At 36.5% G+C, this 23,891-nt stretch overlaps 1 protein-coding gene, 4 long non-coding RNA genes and 1 other non-coding gene across 8 annotated transcripts; 2 read left to right on the forward strand and 4 right to left on the reverse strand.

Annotated features, from left to right (window-relative positions):
* The first annotated feature begins 212 nt into the window (after positions 1-212).
* On the forward strand, positions 213-1,910 carry LOC124338647. Of its 3 annotated transcripts, XR_006917922.1 has the most exons (7): positions 213-461; positions 523-608; positions 687-791; positions 897-1,041; positions 1,102-1,268; positions 1,338-1,578; positions 1,642-1,910. It is a non-coding gene; the product is annotated as an uncharacterized LOC124338647 (long non-coding RNA). The 3 variants fall into 3 exon arrangements; XR_006917921.1 differs by having other exon boundaries at positions 523-791; XR_006917923.1 differs by having other exon boundaries at positions 523-791; positions 897-1,036; positions 1,093-1,268.
* A 1,873-nt stretch (positions 1,911-3,783) lies between these two features.
* LOC124335972 lies at positions 3,784-4,419 on the forward strand. The gene is made up of 4 exons (XR_006916977.1): positions 3,784-3,874; positions 3,938-4,128; positions 4,187-4,320; positions 4,378-4,419. It is a non-coding gene; the product is annotated as an uncharacterized LOC124335972 (long non-coding RNA).
* Positions 4,420-5,008: 589 nt separating this feature from the next.
* Positions 5,009-6,217, reverse strand: LOC124335990 (sporozoite surface protein 2-like). Its single transcript, XM_046789493.1, has 2 exons — positions 6,125-6,217; positions 5,009-6,049 (listed from the first exon to the last, which is right to left on the reverse strand). Exon 2 carries the CDS (start codon positions 5,972-5,974, stop codon positions 5,528-5,530), a length of 447 nt encoding a protein of 148 aa, XP_046645449.1. The 5' UTR covers positions 5,975-6,049; positions 6,125-6,217; the 3' UTR covers positions 5,009-5,527.
* Positions 6,218-6,442: 225 nt separating this feature from the next.
* On the reverse strand, positions 6,443-7,414 carry LOC124336773. The gene is made up of 3 exons (XR_006917177.1): positions 7,211-7,414; positions 6,936-7,147; positions 6,443-6,874 (listed from the first exon to the last, which is right to left on the reverse strand). It is a non-coding gene; the product is annotated as an uncharacterized LOC124336773 (long non-coding RNA).
* Positions 7,415-15,915: 8,501 nt separating this feature from the next.
* Trnaq-uug lies at positions 15,916-15,987 on the reverse strand. The gene has a single exon. It is a non-coding gene; the product is annotated as a tRNA-Gln (tRNA).
* A 3,638-nt stretch (positions 15,988-19,625) lies between these two features.
* On the reverse strand, positions 19,626-20,124 carry LOC124338479. The gene is made up of 3 exons (XR_006917851.1): positions 19,948-20,124; positions 19,762-19,876; positions 19,626-19,657 (listed from the first exon to the last, which is right to left on the reverse strand). It is a non-coding gene; the product is annotated as an uncharacterized LOC124338479 (long non-coding RNA).
* Positions 20,125-23,891: the final 3,767 nt, after the last annotated feature.

Consider the following 23,891-nt stretch of genomic DNA (forward strand, 5'->3'; position numbering starts at 1 on the left):
AATGTAAAAACCATTGGCTATTGTTATAAGATAAATTTTAAACTAAAAACTAAACTTAAAAACTATCGAGTCCGCGAGCTATCCCGCCCCTCCTGTGCTGCCATCTAGCGACCGCTACTGCAAACGCCCATACAGACCTAGAGATCGGCGTCTTTTGCTCCCCTCCCTATAGACCGTTGCGCCCTCTACATAAAGAGTGTGCGGAATAGTGCTGTTTAGCTACACTCGCAGTCTGTGAGGGCGTAGTCACGGCTGTCAAACAGTCCAAATACTTCATACTCAATTGCTTGACATTTCACGGCTTCTTCAACCAAAAATTTGCTCGATTATTCCATAGAGTTTGTCATTTCATTGTCATAATATCTCCATCTCATTATGTCTCGAGACATCATTTTTGACGACTGTCTAACATGTGGATGTTCAGTAGAATTGTCCCTATTGGGAAACCATGTGTCCAATTGGTAATTTACATCATAATAATATATTGAATAAATTCACATCCTAAACTCATTTTCGCACTAGCATAATTCTAAATGAGCGGTCGGTTTCTGAAGTCCAAAGGAGAAAGAAATTAGATGTGGACGTAGACAAAGTGAAACAATATCTAGGTAAACATATCATTTAGTTCCGTCTCTATAAACTGGAGAATCCTTCAAGCTAATGCTTTTCAAAATACATACAATAAGACAACGACAAAATGCCCCTTTAATGCAACGCATTCATCGAAGAGTGTACAAGGTTTGTGCTCCGATTTCGCTATGGCACATTGATGGACACCACAAATTAGACCGGTAAATTTTTTGTGATGACCATTTTTTCAACTGATTTATTATAATCCGCGCACACGCACACAACGAACATATTACTGTTTGCTAACAACAATTTTTTTTCTACAGATACTCATTCATAATCCATGGAGCCATCGACGGATTTTCCCGTTTGATCGTATATACATATCATTGGAAAATATTAACTGTTCCGAAACAGTTATTGGATTATTTGAAAAGGAGTTTAGGAATGGGGCTATCCAGCTAGTGTAAGGTAACACAGTTTACCAATGAAGTTAGTTCACCAATTGATACTTTAATTTAGAATTCATAGGTCTGATTTGGGAGGGGAAACGTACTAGTAGCGGATTTCATGATAAACGCTAGAGGAGTGGATAAAAACGCGTTTAGAACTGGAAAGTCTGTACACAATCAGAGAGTAGAGAGGCTCTGGAAAGACGTTATAGAGCGCTGTACTATAACTTTCATGGATATTTTTGGGTGTTGAGAGTGTACCTTTCTTCTTATTCTTCTTGTTTCATATTCATTTCTTTTTTACACTATTTACAGAGAAATGGAAACCGAAGGTGTACTAGACGTCGATTCCAACCTAGATATTTTCTGTCTGCATATAGTGGCCACGAACCTCATATAACGGTCCTTAGAGACCTTTAAAGACTCATGGAACTGCCATCCACTTCGAACAGAAAATCATCGCTCACCAATGCAACTTTATCACGATGGTTTGCAGCATTTAAAAACCCAGAAAGATAAAGGAGCCATAGAAGGCGAAGTTACTGAGCTGATTCAGGTAATATTTCAATAATTCGTAATTCGTCTTGTAGTAAGTCTAATAATATATCCCCGTTTGCAGGGAGAGAAATTAAAACCGATTTCGAAGTGGTCTGGTTACAAGAATACCTTCTATCGTTGTGTAATTGATCAATTTGGAGTGAAAATTTCCGAAGAGGAACTACTCTGCATTGTTGATCTTATCATTCCAGCCACCATTGAAATTTGGAATGTAAAAAAGAAATTCATTCAGCTTAAACAATTTGTTCTCCAAAATTTTGATGATTAGAAGTAAGTCAACCGAAGACTGAAATAAATGTTGTAATGTACGGCTTGCCGTCACAGATTGCAGCTATTACGGTCTTAGTTACTTTATTTTATTTATAGTTTAATAGTAATGGATCCAAGACATTTTATATTCTGATCTCGGATATTTATTTAGCATTTACACTTAGGGTTCATTTGTTAGCCATATAAAAAAATAGGCCATATAAAACACTTTGGGTTCATCAGCTAGCCATATAAAAACATTTTAGACTACATAGAAATTGAAAAGAGAGTGATGTTACTTCACTTTTGCGTCATCTTGAAGTTGCGTGTCAAATTAATAGGAGACCATTCCCATAAATAGTGAGAAACCCATGCACCCAATCTATTGGTCCAGCCTAATATGGCTCTTAATGTAACGTTAACTTTTTTCCTAACCTCTTGTTTCCCATAGTAAGAATGCTGTGTGAAACGACGAACTTTGCTGCGAGAAGAATTTTGGGGGTGGGAAATCAGTCTGCAAATTTGACCATCACAGCATCCTTACCATGGGTAACAAGAGGTTAGGAAAAAAGGTTTACGTAGAGGCGGGGCTTCAAGCTTAATCTCTTGCAGTCTTGCTCTCGTCTTTCCAAATAATACATCAGTTGAGCTTCAATCGTGAACCGAGTTAGACGCATTGTTTTTACAGAGTTCGTTTATTATTCGTTCAGTTTGTATTAAATATGTATCGAAAGAAACTAGAAAAATTGTTTTAAATGGATTTTAAAGCTTCCTTAGAAGCAGCAGCAGAAAGTGACGACGAGGACAGAGTTGATGGTAAGCATTTCATTTCCGTAATCTTTCATGGAGCCTACATTTAAGATAACATTTCTAAAATATTTCAACGTAGAACCGAAACGCAAGTAAATTTAATGTATGTGCTAATAAATGAATTTAAAAATGTGCCATAGATCCAAAGCCGTCTTTATCTTTCTCTTATTTCCGTCCGTCGGCGAAAAAAAATCCACTTAAGAGGCTCCAAACCAAGAAACGACAAGGTGATTTGGAGAAGAAAAAAAAGAAAAACGAAAGGAACGTGAAGACGATTTGGAGAAGAAGAAAAAAGAAGAGCGGAAAAAGTTATTCGGGAAGGCAATCAAAGGTTCTATAAAGTTCAACTTTTTATTTGTGGTTTTTAGCAGTGTTCCCTTAGTCACATCATTTAATTTTGCTTAGTTCCAAATTCATTTGAGAAAGATTTGCATTGTCTGGCAAAAAAATGTCTGAGCGAGCCAGTTAGTAAAGCGGCTAATACTAAACACCTTGAAAAAGCGGGACTATGGGGTCGTACTACTAAGTTTTTAGAAAATGATGACATGCTATCGGTGAAAAACAAAATTGAACAGTAATTATTATTATTTTTTTGTGATTTTTTCAAATTAGTTAAATCGACATTCTAATAAATATTTGAAGGACATTCCCGGAGTTGAAAAGTGGATTTAAAATGTTGAAATGCAACAAAAACGGAAAAAGCTTATTCCCTATAGGAGATGGGTCTCTTGTTGATGGAAGAGCGCTTAAAGCCGTAACTACTAGAAACATTTATCTGTGTCCAATTCAGAAGGACATAGATGTGGACGAAGCAACCTCTTCTGGATCGTCTGGTGAAGAAGATGAGTGCAATGAGGAATGTTTAGTATGTGGAGAGTTAGTTCCGCTAACGTTGTTGACAAGTCATGCTCAACCATGCACGGTTCAACAAGTTGAGGATGATTGGAACAATTTCAATACTTATGATAACGATATGAATAATTGGGAACCTCAAGCTGTTTTACCTGCGGAAGGTTATATTTTTTTTTATTTCACATTTTTTCCTTTTTCTAAACAATTTTTGTTACCTGTTAATTGATTAGCTTTGATAAAATTCGAAGAACATCGTGAACACATAATGGAGTATTCCGATCAAGAGGCCTACTTAAATTAAAAGAAAAATCCAATCAGATTAGTATTACTCGAGGTGCATATGTAACTGATTTGATGACGGCTGCAAAGAATCCTGTTTTTATGTAAGAGCTATCGTGCTTTCGCATTAGGCTATCGCTTAAATTTCAGCCGTTCATTTTTTTTAGAGCGAAGATAAAAAGACCTTTGGTCGTGACTTTCGTTGGCGAAGATGGAGTAGATGGAGGAGGCTTAAGGAGAAATTTACTGTCGATGATGATAGATCATGCAAAGGATGTTTTCTATGTTGACCCTGATCAAGTCGGAATCGACCAGGATGAACTCGATGAGTTATATTTCACGCTTTAAATTTTTTTGGGTACAGATATTTTCTGTATTTATTAAATTCTTATCTTAATTTCATTTTCTATTTTCAGGTATTGCTATTATCCAAGAAAAACTATTTCCTAAGTTTTTTCTACAAACTTTCAACAATCTAAAATCGCAGTATGGTAGGAACTTCAAATATCATCCGTTGAACCGAGGATTAGCGCTCTTCGATCTGGACAAGGTAATGATTGATTACAAATTTGTTATCTTTTATTGCTTAATTTGGCTCTTCCGATAGATGTTTGAAGATAAGCAATTTTCTGCCTTATTCGCTGACTTTTCGCCGACTGACTCCAATTACGGTTCAAAACATTTTGGAATCATTGAACTATGACTTCAAGGATGCAAAACTTACTCCGGAATAGAAAATGTGCCATAAGATCTCATTTACTTTCTTTATTCAACTCTTGAACAACGTCGAGAAGGGCAAAGTTCGTTTACCTACGAGGAAAATTACTTTAACTGACGTTTATTTTATTTTATTCTGGATTAAAAACGATCCCAGTTGTTTTTGAAGGTTTGAAGTACGATCTGAATTATAAACTAAACGATTCTACAAACCGATTCCGTCCGATCGCATATACATGTACGGGATGTGCTAAACTCACTCTCCCCATTGTCGAGAAATACGAAGACATGGAGGAAGGGTGGGTTGACGCCGTTTTAAACAATGAGAATGGCTTTGGCAGTGATCGGAACGTCATTTCTTGACTTAAGTATTTTTTTGACTTAAGTCGAGAAAATTAGAAATTTGACGTATACGTTGACATTTGACAAGGTTTTTCAAAAACTACGTTTTGACGTTGACTTTTGACGTATTTAACTTTTAACTTTTACTTTTAACGTAAAAGTCGGAGCACATATCACGGTATGGCAACGTGCTATTTTTTCGTGCTATTTTTTCGAGACTGTTTAGTCAAGCTTCCCTAATTTTAACTGTAAGACGAAATAAGTTAAGTGATGCTTTATTAGAAATGCTACTTAATGTAGAAATCGGATCGGGATTTTTTCGTAAAGAAACGTATGCTTCGTTCTCTCTTAAAATGTCTGGGCGGATGAAAGAAAATTGGGTACACGTACTAATCATTCTTTTGAACGGATGTGATAAACATTGTTTTTGTTTTATTCCACTATGATGCCCTTTCCAGCACGTTGCGTATCTTTCCCGGCATCAGCTCGTCCGTCAAGTCCAGCATTCACGTCACGTACGATATGCCTTTCTACATTCAGTTGATGTACAGCATGCACAAGCTCATCACGTGCAAGAATCCCGTCTTGCCCATCAAGTTGAGGTGCTCCAACCAGGCCAGCTGGAATTAATCGAGCTAACAATGCCTCCCTGCCTCTTCGGGCAACTTGTTGGCGATCATCCACATGAGGATGTGCTGCTAGTGAATAATTTGATGAGCACGCTCGACTTGATATCCAAAATGGAGTTGATGGGCAGGCCCGATTGCATTAGCAGGATTGACTGGATAAGCTGGCTCTATTGGATGAGCAGGCTCAACTGGATGATCTGGATTGACTTGATGAGCAGGCTCGACTGGATGATCTGGATTGACAGGTTGAGCAGGCTCGAGTGTATGCACAAACTTGACTGGATGACCTACATCAACTGGACGAGCAGGTGCAAATGCATGCGCAGGATCGACTGGATGACCTGGAATGATAAGATGAGCAGGCTCAATTGCACGTGCAGGATCGACTGGATGGCCTGGATTGGTTTGATGAGCAGGCTCGAGTTCATGCGTAGGATTGACTTGATGATCTGGATTGACTGGAAAAGCAGGGAAGAAAGCCGGCATCGGACGAACAGGAAGCCTTGGATTAGCCATCCCTTCATCAGCCACCCTTCGAGTTCCTCTAGAAAGAGGATACGCGTGGGCTGGCAGGCTTGCGATTAACAGTGACTACACAACATCATTAAAAACTGGGAAGGAATGGTACAAAATGATATTTACTTACGACAACTTCTTCATGCTCACCAGTAGCTAGATAAAATTTCGATACAGAATCCAAAAAGAATTCAATTGAAATTGAATTAGTGCGTTGTTCATTTTGCAAAACCGCGATTCTAGTCATTCTTGCTTTAAAATCAAGTTGCATTTTAGTGAATGGTTTACGAATTGTTTGCCCCTCTATTAATTGCTTTAGTTCGCTGGCAGTGACATTTTCAAATACCTTGTTAAATTCTAAAACAAAAATAGTCTTAGGGGAACTCAAATTGATATTCTTTCTAATAATGCATTTACCAATCCAAGCTATCAGACCAGGGTGGTCGAGAAATTTGGCGTTTACCTTTCGATTGATGGACTCCATATTGTTATTCGTAGATATGTCCTTTCCTTTCAATGCAAAACACGTTGGGGCCATAAATTTCAATCCAGGTTGTTCGATAATAGATTAACAATAATCTAAGCTGTTCTTGAATACGTGGACTCACTAAACCTTTTTGTCCCTCAAAATATGCGTCAATAATATGTAATAGAAGAAAATATCAATCAGCCTACATTTTGGCAAACTACCGCATGGCTACTAATCCGTAGTTGTCTTAGTGCCATTTTAATTCAAATTGTTGTCACGTAGTCAATGTAATTACCTCCAAAGCTTTGATTCAACGTAGTTGGATGTAGATATGGCAGGGAACCCAACAGCTTGACAATTTTTTTTACCAGTGGAACACTATGGTACTCCCGTCCCAACAAGCATACGTCAGTCACCCGTCTATGAAGAGTCTAGGATTTAAAATTGTAAAAGGTTAAAAGAAAATTGAAGTGTTTAAGATTAGTTGCATACCTGGCAATAATGATAGTAGCATCCACAAATAATTCCGATGGTGACTTCAGCAAGAGCGTTCATCGTGGCTTTTTTGAAATCGCAGTGCATTTTTTTGGTACCATGGCACGAGCCCCTGGAAGTTCAGCGGCCTTCATTTTAATGTGTCGTGGTATAAGTTTGTACAGCGCTTCCGTCTTGCCTGAACACAGAACGGTGGGTAACACAAACGCCTAATAAACAATAAATATATGCAAGTCCAATCAGAAAAAATAAATCTTCTTATAAACACTTACGTGACCTTCGAAGAAAATAGTTAACACGATGACTTGGTGGACACCAAAAGGATTTTTAGTTTTCGACCGAAAAGTACCGTCCATCCCAATTTCAACAACTCGTTCAAGTATGGCAGTACTGCAGGACTTATGAAGATCGCCGCCTCTTGAGGATTCGTTTCTTCAGTCGATACAATTCCAGAAAAGAGTGGTTGTTCGCCACTGTGTACCATCCTTATTACAAAATTTAATTAAATATTTGAAAGCGTTATCCACCATTTCAGAAAAATGTTAACCTGAGCCTGGGATATTCTTGAAGCAGCCGGTCTAGCTCTTGAAATGTTTGTGGGAGTCTGGAGGAGAAGTTTTCTTCTTCCTGCTAATGTAGGAATAATTTTTTGAACTTATATTGTCCTGCCATAGGTTCTGCTCTCAGAGTTAGTTACATTGGATGTTACTTACATTCTGACCAGTGGCCAGAGACACATACTTTATTAAACTACATAAATAAAAACCTTACATTCTGAGCATTCTGCGAAGCTGGAATTCTGGATCAGTATCTTCTTGACATGCTTGTGTTGCTCTGATCATCATTCACTCGCAAGTTGCTGCAATTCTTTCAACTTAAAATCAAGTAATGAACCCAAGTAACGATGCAGCAACGATGCAAAATAACGATTGTTTATTTGAAAGATTTTCGTAAGTGTACTCTCTTATTTTACATGAGTTAAGTATTTCTACCTGAAGTTGCAGACTGGCAACTGGGTTCCTACTTCGAGAGCAACTTAAAAAATGGTTTTACATAGCATACTGCCCATCTCCAATCTAAGAAACGAAGTAAATATTCAATTCATTAACGACCTTTCTTACACGTAAACCAACATAGGCCTAACTGACATTTTTTTGTGTCTAAAAAATACGCCAATTTATAACGACAGATAAATTCTATATTATTTTCGTTTCGTTATTATGGAAAAAAACCGCTTGATAAACATCGTCCTTGTTGTGTCTTGTCTTGTGCGCGTGGTTCTCATGGAGCTGCAAGGAACTTAACATTTTTATTCTTTCGTAGTTGATGCGTGTGTAAAATTATGCTGTTTCTCACTTCATATTTGGAGTCAGCGTGAAAAGTTTAGTGTAGAGTGTTATTTTCATTCATTTGGGCGGTAGCCTAAGGGAGTTAGTTTTTTGCGGCATCATTTTTTCCGAAGAAAGTCCGCCCTGTTTAAGATATAAGATTTTCGTCATTTTTTTCTTTGTAAAAATTGGTCGTTGAAATAGTAACTCCATCATGCTACTGCCCAAATTAATGAAAATAGTACCATATACTCAACTTTTCATGCTGACTCGAACTATGAAGTAAGAAACTGCATAATTTTACACAGGCATCCATAGTCACTATACGACAGGATACACATTCTATGTTCCGCGCAGCTTTATGACAAACACGCAAACAAGACACGAGAACGACGACGTCTATCAAGCGGTTTTCTCCGTTACTACTGAATGAAAATATATAGCGAAATTATTTGTCGTTAGAGATTGGTGTTTTAGACTTAATAAACAAAAAAACTAATGAATATAGCTCTGTATATAGCGACGTTTGTGGAAGGTGCTATTGTGGGCGAGAGTTTATAGGACGAACCACGTCTCGTATCTCGTTTAATGGGCGCCATGCATTTGACTCTTTTCGTTGTTGACTCGAGTCAACATGTCACCGTCTCCGTATGACTTATATCCGATGTTTCGCCATTTTGCAGGCCGAGGCTTTTTCGCACCTATCATCTCTTCCCAAACTTTTATCTCTTATTATTCCCTCCTTATGTGTCAAACCATATTTCCGCATATTTCCCCTTACGCTTTTTGATTTGTATTGTGTTGTCCCTTTCGCCTCGTCTTCACTCACTCTTATTATATTCGGGAGAGAGGGAGAACGTTAGAGCGACGACTGGATGTATTTAAACTATTTATAAGGGACTGAAAGGATACGACGGCGAAAGATACAAACTAGCCTAAGCCCTATATTAATATCATTAGGATAGCGATTGTGTGTAAGTTGGGGGATAGAAACGAAAGTTTAGTGATCATCAGCTGGAGAAAAATTTGGGTCTCAGACTCCCTGCTCTCAACCAACGAGCGTGTCCAACGCGGATACCTTCGGATCTTCTTCTTCTGTGCCCACATAAGCTCAGCGCTTGAAATTCTCTACACAGACTTCGGAAGAGACTTAGACGTCGATCTTAATAGCGCTAACCAGGTCAGGACCACTGCTGAAGTACAACCTGGTACTCCTGCTTGGCACTTCTGGTCTTTTGGCCACCTGTGGCCGCCTCAGAGTCTCTAGTGCAGCAATTTTGTATAAAGTGGTTTTTTTCTCGTCACTCCTTGAGCAACACCTTCGTATGTTAACGCTCCGCCCCTGTTGTGTGGATCAACTGTAGGCTCTGTACACTTTTTTCTTCCAACTGTTTCTCGAAGGGATTTAAGGCGAGCAATTTCCCTGTTCGTTATATTATGAAAAGAATTTTTTTGTCCATATACTGACCGGGTGGGACGGTTACAGCTGTCTCTCCTCCACCACTCCCGAATGCGAAATTGCAGAGAGTACAAAGTTTACAGCGAGAATTGTTAGGGAAAGAAAAGCAAAGGCCATAAATGGATCTGGAGAGCACCCCTTATCGCATTCATTCCCAATGCATTCGAGTGCTAATGATAAGAAACTTTTTTTTATACTTTTCTAATAATCCGGTAAAGTTTATGCAATGTTTTAACTATTCCTTTCAAACAAACATCGTATTTGCGACGGCACAAGGATTTTTATTCAGAAATGATTGACTTCTATCGATATTCATTTCGATTGCAATGGGTAGACGTCTAGACGAGTGGGTAAGTTCAGAGGATTTGAAATTAAAGCTAGGCGAAACAAATGGCGGTCATCTCATGTAGTATTTTTACGATTCCATTCAAATGCGAGTTCCTTAGCTGGACTATTAGCTAGACAATTTGTTTTACTTGATTTAGAGACGGCCAGAGTCGATGTATCGCTGGTGATACTGTTCTGATCCAACGTATCCATGCTCCGAAAGCCTATGCCTTCGGCCTTCCCAGCTGCCATAGCCGCACCTAGAGCCGTCGTTTCCCTCAGTGGGTCTCACTGTAAAAGAATTCGCGAATACCTTTTTTATGTTATCTACTGTCAATTAGTCATCAACGCAACCTATGCGAATCCGGAGAATGTCGGTGCGAAACTAGACCAAAAGATTTTTTGCGTCCTTCCACCATCGGCACGCAGCAACGTCATATGAGCACCAGCGGCGTGAATCTTCACTTCCGCTCACTTCAACAATGCCCTTTGTTTGATAGCACACAGATTCCAAAGTAGCATGATCCAAATGGGCCCAGGTAGTAAGGTGGGTAAATCCGTAAACGACTCTTCATCATGAAAAAAAATGGTTGAATAACGGGTAAAGGCCCATAAGCAAGAGAACAAAATAGAATCTACCCTTGTTAGTCAAAGAAGAGACTGATTTCTCGCATTCCTGAAAGTCAGAAACCAAATTAAGAGCCAGATCGGCGAGGTGGCGGCAGTTGTTGATCTTTCAATGGCTCAGCAGTACGGTTTCTTATTCTTCCCCATTTGGAGAGGCCACGTTTGTAATCAATTCGTGTTCTGATTGCACTGGCTAGAAGTAATGCCTTGTGTACAGTAGAAACCCTCCAGCACCATACGTCATCTTAGCTTGTCCAGGTTCAAGGCATACCTTGCCAAATAAAGTTTAATGTTGGTTTCCTATAGACACTACATAGTAAAGGGCAACTATTAATTAAAGATGCTCAAAACATTTCTTATATCTTCTATACAACATATATTCTGCCTATTGTTTGTGTCTGTGATAGTGGTTTGAATTTAAAATGTCAACTCTTCTTCGCACAAGTGCCATATGGCAATATTTCCAAGTGAGAGAGGATAAAAAGTCAAATGGGGTTTGTATTCTTTGCAAAACTGTAGGTTCCTGAAAGAACACGTTAAATCAATGGAGACATTTAGAACTCCATCACAAAGAGGTATGGGAAGAGCTAAAGGGAAAAAGCAGCCGCTAAAGAGACGAAGGCGGGAAGATGACGACGATTCCCACCATTTATTGGATAATGATTCTGGACGGATGGAAGATGATGCTGACTCTGTTCCTTCTACTAGCGCTTCTGCCGCACCAGGTTAGAAAACAAATCGGCAGTTTGACATTTTTATTATCAAACGTTTATATGAATATCTGTTGCAATGTTATAATCCATATTTAAGAATCTAAGTGCTCGTCGTCGCAGTCGTCATTTAATTCCACTTATTCTGAGCCTGGGTCGGCACCGTACCCTACAGGCGGGGCTCACATGCAAGCTATTATTCGTGGACTTGCTCTATTTATCGTCTGAGCAATGCAAGCCCTCTCTCTAGTTGATGGTGAACAATTTCGAGCGTTTGCTAAGGCAATCGATCCATGAATAACGCTTCCATGTCGCAGTACTCTCACCAAAATGATTTTGCCAGAGCTTTACGCGGAAGCGAAAGCCATGATGTTAGTGGAGTTGTCTCAAATGAATAGTGTTGCTTTGACAGCAGATTGTTGGACTACGTTGTCGATGGTCAGTTACATAACTGTAACTGCGCATTTCATCAACGACAATGTCAAAATGATCTCGTGTGTCCTTAATACACGTATCGTGGAGACTAGTCACACATCTGAAAATCTGGCAGAAATCTTAAAAGGTATATGTGCGGAATTTAAAATTCAATTTACCAAGATTGTTGCGATAGTCACAGACAATGCTGCTAACATTCTTAAAACCATCAAGGACATTCTAACGCTGAAACATGTCCCCTGTTTCGCTCACACATTGAGTCTTGCCGCCAAAGCCGCCATTCACGATGACCCGCAGTTCTCTTTCCTTATCGAGAAATGCCGCAATATCGTGACGTATGTCCATTCAAGTTCTCACGCTACTGCCAAACTAAACATGTGTTGTGGTGGTATAGCGAAGACGGAGCATTCCCAGAGCGTTGACGCTCTAGTCCACTTCACCCCACATCCCCAGAGATTCTTTAAATAATAAAAAAAAATTCATATTGCATAAATTTGTCCTAAGAAGCATAAGACATTGAGTTTAAATTAAAACCATTCAATAGATATTTTCACGCTGATTTCAGTGGTACATTTGTTTTAATTGTTTAAGTTATCATATCTATATGAGTAATTAATTATTACAGTTTATATTAGCTCCATGAATTGTAAAAGCTCCTCACCCCACCGCAATGTTTGGTGGGCGACCCCTAAAAAAAGAGGAAAATAGCAAACGATTCAGCAATTGCTCAACATAAAACACAGAATTACGAGATCCTTTGTTGACTCGTCTACTATTTTCCTCTCTTTTTAGGGATCGCCCACCTAAACAACTATTTCAACGCTAATGATCAATTCAAAATTGACCTATTAAAGCTAGCAACCACTGTTGATTAAGCGGAAAATTCGTATTAATAGATGCTTAGCAGCATGAATGAACTTACCATCTTCGTCCACAAAGAACAGGTCAGCACAAAATTGTCACTTTCGTACGAAACTGACGGTGTTTACTAAGTAAAAACAAGTTTAGAATTCTGTGTTATGTGTTGCACACACAAAGGAAAAGAAAAATTTCACTTGTGAATGTTTATATAGTTCAATTAAAGAAGAGATCCTTTTTGGAAAGTCCACCAGCAGCTAATCTCATGTAATAGATACAACATTCCTTTTCCGATGTCAAAGAAAGATAGAGATGTAGATTTAGAATAGAAAAAGCAGAAGAAATTCCCTCCAAAAAGTATCCGTTTAAATTCAACAAAAAGTGTTAGAACTATGCTTGGAAAACACACTGGTTAAAATCTGGCTAAGAACCTTTTTGGAAGTTCACTAACGGCTAATCTCATGTAATAGGTATAATATTCCTTTTCCGGTGTCAAAAAAGATAGGGCTGTTGATTTAGAATAGTTAGAGCAGAAGAGATTCCCTTCAAAAGGTATCCTTTGAAATTGAACCAAAAGTGTTCGACCTATGCTTGGAAAATCCATTGCTAATATCTGGTATCGTATTTCTGGTATCGAGTAGTGTGTTTGTTAGGACCGTTGCTAGGGAAATATTTTCTCGTGTAATTGTGCTCAATTTACATTTGCTTTAAACAATCTTAGGGAGCCTGCATGGAATCCAGAAGATACCGGTATGTTTCTAAGGTAAAAATTGTTAGAATGCTTCGGAACCTAAAACCTTTTTTTAATCGTTTTTGAGGTTGACAAGATTCCAGAAAATCGATCGGGATGTTAACGAGGAAAGCTGATCTTTCTTTTTCGTTACTTACTTGAAGTTTTATGACAGATGAATAAATGAAGTGTTTGAAAAGTACAGTTGGATACATGTGGGTTGACTTTAAAAATTACAGGCAAACATTTTACTCAACAATTTTCCGTTCGTGGTTTATCTTAAAAATTAAAACTTAAAACTTAGAGTAAAAATTAAAACTTAAACTTAAACTTAAAGTACTTAGGGTCCAAGTACTTTGCTAGGTTTTAATGTCCGGAAGGACAAAGAAAGACTACCGGGAATTTTTTGAAAAATATTGTAATGTTTGAATGTTTGGATGTTCTGCTTTGCATTTCAATGGTGCCAGCCGTCGAACCTCAAGAAAATTAGACTCGTAATAATCTATAAGCGAATTCTTTCTTTGAACCTTCTACCACCTTTTCTTTTTTCGAATTTTGTTACCCTAAAAATATCAAAATATCCGGAAAGCACAGCTACTTTGTGCAATTAAATAGATTGCAAGCCGCCCATTCAAAGATTACTGCATTTCCACGAAAAGCCTGGGCTACACTTGAGCTTTTTTCAAAATATTTTTGTTTATCATTATTGGTAGTGGTGGTGTATTATTAGTGTATGATTTAAAGATGAAGTAGCAGCTAGAAACGTCGTAAGCACTGAAGAAGTCAATTGCAAATTACAAAAGGAACTTGAAGTATTTATGGATTTAGCCGAAAAACAAGGAATGTTCGGTGTCACAAAAAAAGCTGTAGAATCAAAGGGAGACGAGCTGATAAATGCAATAAGAGCAGTAAATGTCAAGTTTGGCAGCAAGATATCCACGGCTTGTCATATTGCAAAACACAAAATGTATCCTCTAACGCAATTAACTACTATTTCCTAATAAAGCTTTTCCTGACAAATCGGCTGAGTCTTTAAATAATATCAAAAGAAGATATACATATATCGCCATGTTCACAAGCTCAATTGGTAAGGCAATTGTTCGCGAAAAACACAACGAAGTTTTGCTAATTACGTATTACCCGAAGTATCTCCATCATTTTTTTTATCTGCATTCCAAATAATGTTTTCCAATTTATTTCTTGCCACTATCATCGAAAATTCTTCACTTATATCTAGTTTCTTAATGCGCCTATTGCCTTCTTGTATGTAATCTTAATGTCTCTACTTCGTGCATACTTCGTCTCGACTCATCAACAGCTCTTTAACATTCAAGAAAGCTACAGCCCTTTGTTCAAATTTCAAGCATTCGTCTATTTAATTTTTTATTGTAATGAATCAAAAAGTGTACGATGTGGTAGGTCAATACCGATGGTACAACTAGGACTAATTCTGTCGATGGTAGTCGCAAAACCTGTCTTGCTAGGAAACTGACGAATATTTGTATTAACTGGCCAAAGGCTATTGGCCATCTAAATGATTTCTTGAATGCTGAAAAGCATTTGAACGCACTGAGCCCTTTGGTTTCTCCAGGAAGGACAGCTATTGTTCCCAATAGTAGCGTCCATAAATCGGCCAAGGTAAAGAATTTGATGTCTAACAGAAACAGGTCATCGTTTTCGTTCGCTTTAGCCTTCTGGAGGACCGATGTTTTGCCAAAGTCGTCGATTTGGAATCGATTCATCAGAGAACTCAACGTGATCACCAGTAAAGTCACAAATTCCCAACAACTCTTAAATGATATAGAATTAAGTATAAAAGATAAAAGTTGAGTGAGTGAGAAAAAGCAACTCCTGACAGCAAGGAGGCTGAAAAGAAAGGCGAAAGAGAGAGAGAAAGCATTAAGAAGGGTGTTGGTCAACGGCATTCTTTGGTTTGGCAACCAAGTGGGTTTACAAAACCACACTTATCAGAAAATATATTTGGGATACCCAATTTCAACACTTTCCCTCTAACCAAAAAATCAATCCCTTTGTTTAATTTTCGGAGGTGGGAAAATTTCGCCTTTGCTCTAGTAGGCGACATTTACCCTTCCTACGAAAAAATTTAACAACAGAGAAATCACGACAACACCGCGGGGAGGGATAGAAGGGGAAAATGGTCCAAATAAAAAATCTCATTTTCAAATCGAAATTCATTATATTAAATGATTATCGAAAAATTTGAAAATAGCACTTGTTAAAGATCTAACGAAGTTCTTTACTTTGCATTTTTTTGCGTCTCTGTAGGGTTTTTTCTCCTTATTTACAGATTGGGTAAAGTAGCCCCTTTTTAATAAACCCCTACAGCGTGTTTCCAAACTTGAACATCCATTTTAGCTGCCCTCCCCTTAAATATAAAAATATTTGAAAAATTAAGAAAGAAGCCAGAAAATCATTTTATTATTATTATAATCCAAATGTCGTGCATAGAAATAAACACGATTGATAGAAATTGGATTAAAAAAGGTCCCACTGAGAATTGAACTCAGATTATCAGAGTCAAAGTCTGATGTGATATCCATTACACCATGGAACCTTGCGCCCATCTGGGAATTGAACCCGTTATCACTTACACCCGAAGCAAGTTATTTCAGCCAATTTTTCTAGAGAAAGTGGATCTGGAATGCCATTTTTCTCAAGTTCTAATAATTCTTTGTCATTAAAACAATTATCAGAATTCCTTTTTCATTTTCCAGCAAAATCCAACCTAATTTTTTTCCTATCGATTCGATTAATTCTACCTGATCCTATTTCATCTTTGCTTTTATCATCATTTGGCATGGCGTTAGTGTGAAGTTCTAATATTTCTTTATCATTAAACGAAGAATCAGAAATTGTTTTTCTATTTCTTGCAGATCCAATTTTGATTCCCTTGTCGATTTGATTACTGTTACCTGATCGTATTCCATGTTCGTTATTTTTAATAGTACGATCAATATGGACTGCTGATCTGTCGTTTATATTAGTTCTAACTGCTGAGCAAGTGACTCGATTACTTTTACCAAACGAAGCAGTTTGATTAATTCTTTCTCGTTTTTCTCGATAATCTACTCTTTCAATCCTTTTGCTATCAGACTTTCCATTTTTGCTTTGTTTTTCAAATCTAACCTTCTTTAAAGATTTGTTTAAAGGACATTCCAAATGACCATCATCCAATGTTCCTTTTTTTCAATTGAACAACGGGAATTTGTGAATTATCTTCAATGTCAGACGGATCTCCGGTTGATCTATCGTTAAAAAATAAATAAATTGTAGTTTTACAAATTAGCAGTTTTCATCAAACTAGTAATTCTAAAAATAATCTTAAAAATGGTTTTTCACATCTCAGTATTTGATGGGAAGATGGGCATTAGTTGAAATTCAGAAAGTCACTAGGATAATAATTTAAACTGGCCAACAAGCATAAAATCGTAAAGCTACATTTCTTAATTTACATGAAAATATATTTCAGACATCTAAATTATTCACCACATTACAGTCTACATCCCAACACATTAAAAATTAAATAAATATGAAATTAAAGCTAACTTTGGAAAAAATGTATTACAACTGTTACCTGATGTCTTTCCCATAACTGCCATTTTCAAAATTAGAAACGTCTCGTTCCAATTCTTTGTCACATTCAGCGTCATTAGTCTGAATAAAGTTAAGTTTCCAGTCAACATTTTTAGGACGACATTTAAAATATAAAATATATATATTTACCAGTTGTGAAATTTCACAAGTCAAAGTGTTTCCAAAAAACTCTGGTTTTCCTCTTCTTAAATGTTTTCTTTCAATCTTTTTAATTGCTGATATTACACGTTGACGCACACGCTGCACCAATGTCTCGTTTTCGGATTTATTTTTCCCGTCTGAATGATCCTCGTCTGTTGAACTCATTATTTCTATGTCAAAGTATTGTTCTCCGTTTTCATTAGAACCAGTGTCTCCTATCTTTTTTAAAAGATAGTATCTTTTTTAAAATAACGCCTCTTTTAAAGAAATTTGGCGGAAAATCTATCGGCGTAAACAATAAAAATTTAGTGCCAAGCTAGTAGACTTTCCGCCAAATTTCATTAAAAGAGGTGTTATTTTAAAAAAAGATACTATCTTTTTAAAAAGATAGGAGACACTGATTAGAACTACTCCATTGATTAGCTGCAAGTTCTTTTGTTGCTTCTGAAATGTTATGTGAGCAAACACTTTCTATTGATGCGCTAACCAATTCTGATGAATTTCCATTGTCTACTGCATCGAATTCCTCACAGCTGCTCCATTCAGCACTAATTTCTGTTAATGTCATTTTAGGTTTGTTTTTCTTTGTTCCGTTGTCTACTGTATCGACTTCCTCACAACTGCTCCATTCAGCACTAATTTCTTTTAATGATATTTTAGGTTTGTTTTTCTTTGTTTCCTTTACAATTGAAATTTCACTTGAACTTGATTTAAAGGATATGATAATAGCTCCACATTCACCACTCTTGCTACTTGACGATGACAAGCATTCGTCATTAACTACTTTCTTCAATCGACGATCCATTTCAGTATGTCCGTCACTTCTTTCACTTGCCATAGATGTTGAAGTTCCATTAGATTTAAATTTTTTCTTTGAAAAACTTTTTTTATTTCCCATTCCAATTATTTCCTGGGTTTTCTTTACTGCTCCTACCAAGAATTTTTTCACTGAATTCTCTTTTTCGCAAAACTTTGTTTTAACTTCCTGTGACGCATCTTCATCAGAACGAATTAATTTCACTATCACTTTCTTTTGAACGTCCCTTTTTCTTAGTAGAGAGGCGCGACCTTTTCTTCGGAGGCATTTTAAATTGCTACGCAAAAATGTCGAAAAAAGGAAAAAAATCTTCAAGTTAACAGGACTAAACAATTTCAACCACAAAGCATTAAACCACCAACACAACTACCAGAGAAAAACTAACAAGTATTCAAAATTTAAAAAAAATCATTGACGTTTCCTAATAATCTTTCATGAAAACCTTTTCGTGGACTACAGGGGAAAATATAATCCAAGGAAAATTGCACCGTCATATATAGAAAAATAAACCATTGCTGTAAATCACTCTTACGGGAAACGTTCTATTCACAAATTACGCATCATGTATTAATCATGTAGTAATTATTCATATAATCATACATTCACCATTTTTCAAGAAAATCATTTAACACCTTCATTATAATCGGCCGTAGATCAATTAAAATAAATAACAATTTTGTAACTACTAATATTTAATCATTCACTTCTTCGAATACACAATTACACACATCATAATAACCTCCCTCTTATAACTAAGTGTGAGACGCAAACCTATATTTAAAATACAAACATTAAAACCCATCATTTTGTGATCATAACTGACACGCAACACAGCGGTAGCTATATAATCACTACATACAATTATATAGGTACAACAGTTGCGCCTGATTTTGTAAGTCTACGATTACAAATATTAAGAAAGAACAATTACATATATTAACCTCTTGTATTTCATTTTTAATAAGACTATTCAAAATGAATTCAGTACCGGTGCTTGGATTACTTATACATTATTATTTTGGAAACATAAATACGAGCCCCATTCCTGCACAACCTATACAACTTTTAACAAACATCGGGAAAATATTACTTAAAGATCAAATTAACGCAGAAATAAATTCTACGCTATCAACATTTCAAAACTCACTTAAAAATATATTTGAAAAGGATTATGAGCTTGACATATGGAACAATGCTCTAACATCATCAACAGCATTTTTTTTTACTCTAATTTTTGCAATCTTTATATATTTGAGGAAAAAATCGTACAAGAAGCTTATTGAACTCGAAGGCAAAATTGGAAAAATGGAACTGAAAATGAAAAAAAAAATTATTGTGTCTGAAGGCAAAATTAGAACCTTCACAACAATCTACTTCTAACGTTTAAAAAACAACCGATATTAAATTAGTTTCACCACAGAAACCCGTTTTATTCCAACTCCTTTATTGCTACAATCATTTTAAAATAAAACAAAATTTCTTAAAATTTGCTTCCATTCTTTTCATGTACTTACTTGTACTTACTTACTTTGTCTACGTTAAGTTGTTAATGATATTATTTTTATTTCAACCTGAACATCGTTGGATTCGTTTCCCCCCAAAAAGTAAAAATTAAATTAACAAAACGTATAACGAATAGTAAACTCCAAAAGATCTTGTTTTGGCGTTTTTCCTTTTTTACCAAAAAATTCAAGAAAAATAATGAAAATAACCACCAACATTCCTTTCTTCAATTAACAAATATTTAAAAAAATGAAAATCTTAGTGAAACTATACGTTTTCTGTCCCTGTTGAAGTTTCTGATCCACCAACAGTTGACAAACTGTTTTTCATTTTCCCACATTTCTTTATGAGCATAACTGTTGCCATATACACCTTGCCATCATTTTAACTATAAAGCCAACATTTCAAGAAACACTATCACATGTAAACCAATAATCAAAATATACAAATATTCTTCACATCAATGACTGTTTCCATTCACGTCAAATGACATGACATAATTACCTTACAGGAGTTTACCAAGCAATATCAAAATATATCCTATCTTCGATTTTTTAAGCAAACTATTAAATCTTTCTTTACCTCAACCATGGCCTGACCTCAACAAATGTTACCAAACACAAACATTTGACGTGAAATAAAAAATAGAACACAAGAAAAGGCAATAAAAATTAAAAAACTTTAAAATGTCTTTATCCGTCCTTTTATTGCAACAGCATTGTAAAGAAGACTTTTCCGTGTTTTTATCTGTGGCAACGGCCTCTCACACATTACAGTACAGCTAGTTCATTTACGGCCTTAAAACAACAGTTTGAAGAACAAGCATGAGTGCCATCTGGCGGAATAAAAAATTATTACTGAAACTAATTTTTCTCGCATTCCACACTTCCATCAATTAACCTAAATTAATGGCTACTCAAATCTAACTGGCACTATAACGTTGCCATCCGTCGTTATCTCCATTACAACCAAGAATTAATTGTTTTTGTTTTAATTTAACGTTAAAAAACGTATAAATTAACAACGAACCCCCCCTCATTCGCCCTCGTTCACCCCATACCTCTGAGAAGAACAGCGCCATCTTATCGGATGTCGACTGGTGGGTTTGAACTTTTCAGAGGTCGTCTGTCATATCATCGTCATCGAGTTGAGATAGAATCCCTATCGGGAAATAGCCTTCCCCTTCTCTATTTAGGAAAGCCGAAAGGAACGCTATTCCTCCCTTGTGGAAAAAGACAAAAAGTGAGGCAGATTTTGCTCACCTTTCTCACACCGACGAAACTCTGTAAGTCGCCATGCAAGAGCTGGCAAGAGTTCCTGTCCAAACGTTTTTTTACGCTTAAATAAAACTGGCAACTTCGGAAGTTAGCCAACTCCATTAATTTTAAAAATTTTGCAAAAAACATACCATTATAAAGAGCATGAAAAACTGAATAAGACGTACTTATTTAAAAATAAATTTAGAAATAAACATTGTCTTAAATAAATAAAAATGAAAACGCGGAAACAATCCTAAGTTACGGCAAAATGAAAAAATCTGATTTTCATTTCGCCATAACTTTTTCCCTAATTGCGCAAAAAAAAAATCCTTTGGACAATAAATTTAAAATATTGTTATTCACTAACAAAATTTGAACGAAATCTAAGTTTTTGTCAAGCATCGGATTTGTAAAATGCGCGTGGATTGACCCCAAATGAAGATTCAGCAGCTGCCGATGATTAACTTTATGTTAAGGCCCCTATTTTTTTTAAATAATGAAACCTTTTTTTAAATTTATTAATGTAAATTATTCTTAAATTTAATCGTAAAAAACAAGTCAAATGAATGTTTCCATTTGACATTTTTTATAAATAGCGCCAGATTTATACAAAAAAATTCACCTTGGAATCTAAATGTCAATTTTTTCGATGTTTCATTGGTTTCATCACGTTTGATGAATATAAAACGGCCGATGTCACAGTCTGGTCTCACGTCTTCAATATAGGCTCACTTAGAGCTATTTTATGAAAAAAAAAAATATATTTCTTAAATGAAATGTGAAACTTTCAGTGCGTCTGCTGATGGTTCAAAACGGCCAATTTGAACGTCCTGTGACCTGACCTTAGAATCGGCGTATTTTTATGTTATTAACTAGGTGCAATTTTTTCCCCTTAAATAATTTGTGTTTTTCGCCAAATCACACCGACTTCGGGAGTGAATAACTCCCGAACCCGAATGGTCTGAATCATTAGACGCGCCATCTCGTGGTTCTCCCACCCTCCCGACCCAAACCTGATAGCCAAACCTTCTCTTAAAAGGTTTGTGTTAATTGTGGCAAAGGCTCCCTGACTAAAATCCCCCAATTTAACGGCATGTACATCAAATGCAGCAACAGTTCATGAACTGACTCGTCCTGCAAATCAGTTACTTTTGTCTAATGGGAATTGGGAAGGGAAAAAAAGATTCAAATAGGCATTTCGAGAACATAAATTCACTTCTTCATAAAAGAAATTCACTTAAGCTATGTTGAAAATTCAATAAAACTTTGCTACAGTAGCTAACTTCTGCTAATGTTGTAAACACAAAAATAAAACTGCCCTACCACCGCACAGCGCCGCCAAGCGGTTTAGTTCCAGCCAGGCTTCAGCCGGCTTCAGCATGATATCAAACTCTTAGTACGTCGTTGTTTATCCTGTCTTTCACTTCACGGTTAAGTGATGCGTAGAAATTTCCGGTAGAGGGCCGCCAAAGGCGAAGAAAAAAAGCTCTTATTCCAGCTAGCACCGGCATCTAGAGAGGTTCTTTTTCATGTCCGGGCATTTGTCATTTTTGGTCAAAGGTGCTTCTAGTCTCTGTCTGCATACCTAAAATTTGAAATTTGTTAATAAAATAAAATTGCAGTATAAAATTTTGAATTGTTTACTTGAATTTAAACGATTTACTGCTCCTGTGCATTTTTCCAAAGCTTCAGAAAGCCTGACGAAGTCGAAAGTTGGATTACGTTCAATTGGTGCAGGTGAAGGTGTTTGGGGTGGTGTTGGTGCCGGGTTCTTCCCAAAAAACCACAAAATGTTAGGCAGGACGGCAAGTTGTATGATATCATATCATACAACTTTTATATGGTTTTTAAGTCGCTCATTTGTCTGAATCAGGCGATGAAGTATTTTTCTTTGCTCTTTCTTCTTTACGAAAACTTTTTTTTAACATGGAACATGATGTACATGCATGCATAAAACATATGTATCTGTTAGATATGTTACTGACCACGAGATCCTTCGTTGCTGGAGAGTCGTTATTATCGCATTCCAATGTTCACATGGTGGTAGAATTGCATCGACATCCATATTATCCTCACCACTCTCCTTGATGAAAATTTCATTGTTGAGAAATTGTGGTATTGGTTCGTTCAGATCGACAATTTCCTATATTTATTGAAATATATTGAAACATTGGAAAACTACAACTTGACAACTTGTAATATTTGAAATAAATAAATTTTTACATATATTCGCAAGGAAGTTTGGCAGAACTGAGAATCGGGATATTGAAGTAAAGAATAATTTAAAACAATGAAACGGAGTTTCTCCTTTGAGATCGACTCGGTGGTCGTGAAACCGTCTATCCAGAAAACCTTTGGCTCTTCTGTTTGTCCATATTCTTATCTGTATTTTTTTTTTTTTTTTTTTTTACTAAACTAGCCGTCCGCAATGAGCCTTAATTGTTGGCACTATCGCCCTCAGAGATAGGGCTTCAGATTATTCTTTTGCTGGAAAAATTCCTGCTATCTCAGTTTGACCAAATCTATACATCCTGTGCAGTGCATGCCAGCTTTAAATATAGTGCATAACACGAAGTCTTAAATGAAATTACTTGTGGTGGATAGAAGCCTAATTTGTTGAACTTCATAGCTTCAACCATCGTCTTCAAATCTTTCACATTGCCAGTTTGAACTCAAAGTAAATAATAAAATAATAAAAGTAGAAATAAGTAAACTGTAGTCTTTCAACTATATCCCACAACTGAAAAAAACACACTTGTATTTACCGAAAATCAAATATGGGTCTTAAATGCAGGAGAAACAAGTAATTTCACAAGAAAATTTCATACAAGTTGACAGAATTAAAAATCGGGATGTTGCAGTAAAGAATAATTTAAAACAATGAAACACAGTTTTTCCTTTGAGATCCTCTCGGTGGTCGTGAAACCGTCTATCCAGGAAACCTTTGGCTCATTTGTTTGTCCATATCCTAATCTCTTTTTTAGACTCAGCTATTAGCCGTCCGCAACGAGTCTTAATTGTTGGCACTTTTCCTTCGGAGATAGGCCCTAAGATTATTCTTTTGCTGGAGAAATTTCTGCTTTCTCAGTTTGACCAGATCTATACATTGTGTGCAGTGTTGGTCAGCTTTAAACTTCATAGCTT

The sequence above is a fragment of the Daphnia pulicaria genome, chromosome 4, assembly GCF_021234035.1.
Source record: "Daphnia pulicaria isolate SC F1-1A chromosome 4, SC_F0-13Bv2, whole genome shotgun sequence".
Classification (NCBI taxonomy): domain Eukaryota; kingdom Metazoa; phylum Arthropoda; class Branchiopoda; order Diplostraca; family Daphniidae; genus Daphnia; species Daphnia pulicaria.

Bases quoted from the DNA above. Each gene is read 5' to 3' on its own strand.
- LOC124335990 (XM_046789493.1), bottom strand. From the start codon at position 5,974: ATGGCTAATCCAAGGCTTCCTGTTCGTCCGATGCCGGCTTTCTTCCCT.